The sequence below is a fragment of the Mesitornis unicolor genome, unplaced genomic scaffold (assembly GCF_000695765.1).
Source record: "Mesitornis unicolor isolate BGI_N332 unplaced genomic scaffold, ASM69576v1 scaffold38023, whole genome shotgun sequence".
Classification (NCBI taxonomy): domain Eukaryota; kingdom Metazoa; phylum Chordata; class Aves; order Mesitornithiformes; family Mesitornithidae; genus Mesitornis; species Mesitornis unicolor.
This window is the reverse complement of record NW_010173306.1, coordinates 3,684-10,911: the sequence shown is the minus strand read 5'-3', so window position 1 is coordinate 10,911 and position 7,228 is coordinate 3,684. Positions and strand designations below refer to the sequence as shown.

General features: G+C 57.3%; 1 protein-coding gene across 1 annotated transcript in view; it reads left to right on the top strand.

Moving 5' to 3' along the window:
- LOC104537726 overlaps window positions 1–7,228 on the top strand; it is a gene marked incomplete at its 3' end in the record, with an annotated part of 11,128 nt that overhangs the window by 1,360 nt on the left and 2,540 nt on the right. Inside the window, exons 2-3 of the mRNA XM_010180695.1 lie at window positions 6,318–6,358; window positions 6,786–6,855. Coding sequence (XP_010178997.1) covers window positions 6,318–6,358; window positions 6,786–6,855 — 111 coding nt within the window. The remainder of the gene's footprint in view (window positions 1–6,317; window positions 6,359–6,785; window positions 6,856–7,228) is intronic.

Genomic DNA, 7,228 nt, shown 5'->3' with positions numbered 1-7,228 from the left:
GAATGCCGGTTGATGGAGCATTGGCCTTGGCTGCAAGTGCTTTGGGAAAGGGCTTGTCCTGGAGCAGGCTGGGAGCCTCTGACAGCCATAGGTTTTGTTGCTCTGTGATATTTTAAGCAGTGTCTTTTCACACCCTTTAGCTCAGAGTTAAACCCGCAGTGAATGTGGTCATCCAGGCAGGCTGTTTGCATGCAAACGGAGCAGGAGGTGGGAGGCTGTGGGGAGGAGTGGCCTCGGTGTGGAGGGTGGGGTGAGTTTGCTCACCTCGCTGTGCCACTGTCTGTGGGGAGTTAATGTTGGCTCTTCCCAGCATCCCAGACTGGCTGGTGCCAGCCTAAAGCCTCCTGTGCCTGAACTCCCCAATGGCATCGCCGCTTAATTGCAGAGCTTGGGATAATGCTGTTTTTAAAATCCAGGTGAATGGCTCCCGTGCTCAGCAGCAGAGGGTCTGTCTCTCCCAGTGTCGTGACGAGCTCAGAGCACTCCTCCAGACCCAGGTGTTCTGGAAGGAGAGGTCTTGAGGGCTTTTGCTGCACCAGCTCCTCCTTTTCCTCCCCAGGTGGCTCTGGACACCCCAGGGATGCTGCAGCGCCGGCTGCCGGTGCCTCCCTACAGGGCTGGGCAGGTGTAGATGGAGGGCTCTGAGCTGTGCAGGGTTTACCTCCGTCCTTCCACCTCCTTTTCACTGCTTGACCCCCGTGTCCTGTTGTGGGTACATGTTTCTGGATGAGTCATCTTCCAAGATCCTGCTCTGGACAGAAGGCTAAAAGAGCTGGGGCCAGGGCTGGTGCTTTGGCATACTCAGCGCTGGGGGTCTGCGTGGCCCCCTACCTTGCCTCCCCCTCAGTTTTTTGGGGCAGCACCGAGGTGGACGTGGATCTGAGAAGTGTCTGTGAAATGGGCAGCGTGGGTTGCTCAGAGCGGAGCCGCTGCAGGGGCCTGGGAGAGGTGGGGCTGGGTTTGTGCGTGGCCAAAGGGTCAAGCTCTGGCTCTGGGGCTCTGCAGTGGTCGATTCTCGCTGCGAGAGTTTGTCCTTGCCACCAGCAAGAGAAGCTTTTGTCCCTTCGCGCTGTTTTCCTGCCCTGTTGCACCCTGTAGTGCCTGGCCATAATGTGGTAACGGCCTGAGCACAGGATCTCATCTCAGCGGTGGAAGCCACAGCTATGTGGCTTTTCTCCTAACATCGCATCCCTCTTCCTTAGGTGTGCCTCTGAGCTGCATCAGGGCTCAGGAATGCTTTCAGGACTTCACAGAAATTAAGGATTCCTCCAGCTGCAAATAAATGGCAAGGGACCAGAGGGATCCCACTGGAAGTGGTGGCCTGAGCAGGGATGCTCCCCAGCGCTGACGGGATGCTCCGTTTTCCCCTGGGAATGAGGTTTCAGTCCTCAAGGCAGGGTTGTTGCAGAGCAGAAAGTGTAGCTCTGTGTTTATAAGCTCCGAAATATTCTTTGGACTTTTTCCTTTAATAAAAAAACCCAGGGGATCTTGCAAAAACATGCTTGGAGGTGACTCCTCCAGCTCCCAGCCGTGGGGGATGGAGGAAGCTGAAGTTGTCTTCCTGAAACGGGTACCACTTTGCCCAATTTCACCACTGTGCCAAGAGGTGGGTACCGCTCTGTCCTGGGAGCCTCAGCTCAGCTGCCCCAGATGGGGACAAGTGTCCTTCCAGGTGTCCAAAATCAGAAGCGATTTAAAAAAAAATAATCATTTTTTTAGAATTGGCACAAGGGATTTGTTGGAAGCCAGAGGGGGAACAACTTGGGCAGGAGTTTCTGGCAGCCAGAGTCACGCTTGGATCCCGCCTCTCTGTGTTTGTGCTGGCCTTGGCACCCTGGGCAGTGCCCAATGTAGTGCCAGTCCCCGTCCCAGTCAGACGGCACTGCCAGCCAGTTCCTTACTGGGAGCTGGAGTGGGATGTCTGCCCCAGCCCTTTGCCTGGGCAGCACCACTGCTCTGCTGCCTGCTCCAGTGCCTCCATGCCAGGGCTGGGCACTGCCCTCTCAAACGCAAGGTGGGAGGGAGGAAGCTGGTGGCAGCGGGGGTGGCCAGTGGCTTGTGGAGGCTGGCACCGGGCTATGGCTGAGCAGCGGGAGCCTGCGGCCCTCTGCCAGCTCCCCATGCACCCAGGAGCAAGGCCAGCATGGACAGCTCACAGCAAGGGTTCCTCAGAGCAGCTCCTTTGGGGTGGGCTCGGATGGGGGAGAAGAAAACCCCAGATGTTAACCAGAAAGGTCAAAAATGAGCCCAAAACACCTGAGTGGGATGCATGCCCCCTTCCTTGGGGCCGGGTGTCATGGAGCCGTGCTTTGGAGTCGGGAGTAGCTGTTTGTCCTGCCGGGCTGCCTTGGCATGGACAAACTGCATCGGCCTGGGGCTGCTGGAGACATTTCCCTGCCAGGAGGGGCTGGCAGAGGCAGTGTTACAGGGAAGGGAGCTGGCCCTGTGGCGGGGGCTCCTGGACAGCCCCTTCCCAAGGCTGGTGCCCTGGCACAGCTGTGCCCTGGGGCAGTTTCAGCCCAGGAGAGGGGTCACGGGAGAGACAGGGACCTGGCAAAGGTGCCTGCTTCTGTTCTTCCTGCAAGAAATTTTGGCAAATGAGCTTTTTGCGGCTTTCCTGTGCTTGCCCCTCTCCCCAGCCTGGTGCGTTCATTTCTGATGCCAGCATGGAAACACGGCGACTGTTTTACTTCTGAGTTCAAAGCTGGAAATTAATTTCTGTGTGAAAAGTAAACCCAGCATTTTGGAGGGAGGAAAACAGGGAGAGGTGGGTCCCTGTGTGGTGGAGTCACTAGAGCTGGGCTGGGGCCATGTCCCAGCTGAATGGTCACGTGCGAGTGCTGGGGACATTCCCAAGCTCTCTTGACCTGTACTGTCACCCCTGGCCTGCAGCCTCCCAGGTACACACAGGGGGTGGCTTCTCAGGGGTCTCAAAAGGTCCCTTCAGAAGAGGCGGGCTGGGGCCAGCAGACTGCGCCTGACCCTTCTGTCCTCAGCTCCACAGAGACCCCTGTACCCCTACACGTCTGGTGAAGGGCTCGGCCACCTCTAGGGGTCGCTTCGGGGCCGTGGACCCACCACGCTGGAGGAGGCTGTGGGAGAGCAGAGCCCTCGCGCTGCCTGCTCCTCCTGCCTCCCTCGCTAACAGCTCGTGCTTGGTTTTCCTCTTGGTCCCTCCTATAGAGGAAGGTCAAACTCTAGAATAACTTTTTTGGTTGCTATTTTTCCAATGGCATTTTACCCCAATGCTCCAAGGAACTGTCATGGCTTGGGCTGATGCAGCTTGTGTCCCCAGAGCTGTGGTGCCTGCAGTGCTGGGCTGGTGCCCAGCTGCCTTCACACAGAGCTGCCTCCTGTCGCACCCCTCGGCTGCATCGCCCGGGGACCGGAGAAGCCAAACTGCCGGTGCCAGCACCCAGGCACGGCTCTGTGCTGCTGCTGCAGTCAAGACCATAGGCAGAGACCCTACTCAGTGTGGTGCTGTGCCCAAGGGGCTGGCACAGAGGGAGCCACCCATGGGGACCCAGTTTGGAGCCCAGCGCAGAGCCTGGCTCACCGTGATGTGCAGGAGCAGGTGCCAGACCCCACTGCTGCCAAATCCGCCATCAGGAGGGGGGCGATTTGGGTGTCAGCACAGGGTTAAGGGAAAGCCAAGTCCGACTTTTAAATGCGATTGGACCTCGGGTATGGCCACCTCCTCAGAGCGGTGGCTTTAGCTCGGCTCTGATGAGACACACTGCCTCTTGCAGGTGCTGGCAGCTGGATTTGGAGGCGCTGCCAGTACTGAGCCAAAGGCCTCTCTGCAAACACAAATATTTGCTTTCTGCTGCCCATCTTGCTGCTTTTCTTTTTTTTTTTTTTCTTTCAAAAGTACCTTTTCTTCTGTGAATCCTGCAGCGCTGCCAGCTTGAGTTCTTCCGGGACAGTCCATGGATTCCAATCCATCCCTTCATCCTTGCTCTTTCATTTTTTTCTTTCCTATTTATCCTAATGCTAGGCAGGCTCTGCTCTTTGCACCTTTTTTTTACTGAGGAAGGAGAAGAGGATGGTGGTGGTTACAGCAGCCGTGGTCTGTGCTCTCTTTGCTCCCCCATCTTCTCCAGCAGCTTTGTCCAAGGAAGGGATAAGCCACAGGGTTATCAAACGATTTGGACTCATTCATTGGCCTGGACAAGGGCTCCCAGCTCCCAGAGTGTTTCTGTGGGCAGCTCTCAGTGCTAGTGAGCCATGGGGAGGCCAGCATGGTGGGGACAGGACAGAAGCCACGTAACAGGGACGGGGTGGCCCTCCAAGCACCACTCTGCCTCCTTCCCTTCTCCCTCCTTGCTGTGCTGAGCCGGTTTTGCCTCTCTGGCAGGTATCCCACCCTGGGTTTTTTATTTGTTCCCCTCCTCAGACCCAGCCAACCTCAGGGAAAACCCAGCAGGAAGTTTTCTGGTCACCTGTTACCAGCAATGATTTTTATGGACTCAACCATATGGCCCTGAGACTGGGGAGTGCACGGGGACCCTGTGCCATTGTCACCTGCCTGGGCCATGCCAGTCCCTGCGTCCCGGCCGTTGCATGGGGCTGTTTTGCTCTCACTTGCGATTGTTTCCAAAACACAGAGGTCCCGGTGTGTGGAAGCTGAGCTGCCTGCACGCGCGTCTCCTCCCTGCCCCTGTGTCTCCTTCCTGCCCGCTTGCTGCCTCCTCTCCCTGTTAAGTCACTGGAAGGTGCCTGTGCTCGTGATGGGGGCTGCACTGGGCTCCATTGGGATTTTGGTTCATCCCTGCCCCAGTTGGGTTCCCCACGAACTGAGGGTTTCCTTGAACTCCCTGGAGCTGTGCAGGGGGCTGGGGGATGTCCCACCTCCTCCACAAGAAATGTTGGTCCAGGATGGACCAAAATCCCTGGTCGTACGCTGGTGCGCGCCAGACGTTTCTCCCTCCTTAATCAGCTACTTCGTAATCGCTGGGAAGGGATTTGGTTTTGCAGAGACAGGAGACGAAGTGGCTTGGCTGCAGTCCCTCGGGATGGGATAAGGTCAGCGCGGCGGCAGGATTGAGCCCCTCCTTGGCTGCAGAGCTCGTCCCTGGGAGGAGCTGCTCCATTAATATCTCCCATTCATCCCTCTTCCTGTAATCCTGCCGCCGACTCCGGCGCTCAGCAGCTGGCTCTGATGTCACCCGGCAAGGATTTATTGCTGCTTCAGGTGGAGAGCAGCAGTCGGAGCAGATGAAATCTTATGCCAGGAGGAGCTTGTTTCCCTGAGCAAATTGCTTGGAGAAAATCCGAGGAGACAGATGCAGCCCTCACAGATCCACACATGCCAGGCGGGATCGCGTGTCTGCTGGCTCTGCATGCCTGGGAAGGGGACCTGCTGCCATTAACTCCCGTCTCCCCGGTGTCCTAGAGGGCAGAAGGGGCACTGGGGTGTTTCTGCAAACCTCTTTAATCTTTGCCTTTACAGAGCTGGAGCAGAGGTGGTACTGATGATTCCTGGCCCTGTGGGGTGAGCAGGGTGATGTTCAGACAGTTAGTTCAACTTCTCTGTGGTTATGGGTGTGAAAGCTCCTGTGAAGGTGCTGAGCTCTCTGGGAAGTCACTTACAGGGCTTTGGGGTGCCACAGGTGCCCTTTCAGCTCTCCTGGGGGCAATTGTCTGTCCCTCCACACAGGCATCAGTACCTTCAGCTCCCTCTCATGCAGCCTGGGCCTTGGGTCTGCTCCTGGCTTCCCCTGTGCCCTTGGGTGGATGGGAGCATCCCGAGGAATGCAGTTGAGCTGCACACGTGTACACACACACACGTACACACACGCATGCGCCTGTGCCATCCCCGTGAGTGACCCAGCCCTGGGGCAGAGCTGGCCCCTTACCTCTGCCAGCTGCAGTACCTCAAGGTGCCCCGGTGCCCCTGGGGATGCTTCCTCCCTGCCACCCTCCGCATGTTCCCACCGCCCTCAAAGCAGCATCCTCCGTCTGTGGGCAGCCCTCCCAGAGCAGGGCAGCCCCTCTGTGCTGGAAGAAACAGCAAACCCCAGCCATGGCCAGTCACGTCCCTGGCAGGCCTGGACTGGGACACTGCCCCTTCCCAGCAGATGTGGCTCTGCCTATCCCAGAGGAACCTGCGTACCTCATCTGGGCGTAATTACCAGGCGTGTTGCAACTCCCCACAGTGGGTTCCAGCTCCTGCTCACGCCTCAAGGCCTGTTTATGTGTTTTTTGTTTGAGATGTTCTGCGGCCCAGGAGCCCACGGGGACTGCGGCGGTGTGATGTGGGGTGAATGTAAAGGCTCACTTGCTTTCAATTGCCTTTTCCATGTCTCTCCCTGCAGGAAAGAACCTCTACACGAACGAATACGTAGCTATCAAATTGGTGAGTCCCTCTGTAGTTTGGGATGTTCAGGCCACATGGGAAGGAGATGGTTTCCCTCCCTGGGCTGCTGGAGGGGTCGAGCCCAGCGGGATGCAATGGGCGATGGATGTGTGGGTCTGTCCTTCTCCAGGACCTCCCTGTGCTCAGCCGGTGGCAGCAGCAAAAAAACCCCTGGGAGAGGGTGGTCCCCACTGATACCTGCTCCCATTAATGCCTGCCCCAGCACCCAGTTCTCTCTGGAGCGGGTGGATCTGGCTCCCATATGGGCTGGTTTTCTCTCATCTCCATTTTACACCAATTTTTCTCAACCCTAAACGGTTTCAGTCCAGCTGCTGCCAGCATGTGAAGGAGGTGCCTGACACCCAGACCTCCCTATCACACCCTGCTCCCTACAACGGCCTTAACCGTTCTCCTTCTCTCCTTCCAGGAACCCATAAAATCCCGGGCCCCTCAGCTGCACCTGGAATATCGGTTCTACAAACAGCTCGGCAATGCAGGTACGGGGCTGGGCTGAGCTGCCGCGGGGAGGCTTCCTATAAACTTCGCTCCCCAGGCTGAGCAACTCCTGCCCATCTGCTTGGTCTGCTCCCTACAACGGCCTTAACCGTTCTCCTTCTCTCCTTCCAGGAACCCATAAAATCCCGGGCCCCTCAGCTGCACCTGGAATATCGGTTCTACAAACAGCTCGGCAATGCAGGTACGGGGCTGGGCTGAGCTGCCGCGGGGAGGCTTCCTATAAACTTCGCTCCCCAGGCTGAGCAACTCCTGCCCATCTGCTTGGTTGGGAGAGGCTGTTTTTACACAGAGCCACGTTTAATCTTTGATCCCTTTTTATTTAGTTCTTTCCCCTCCACCTCCCCCGCAGCAGTC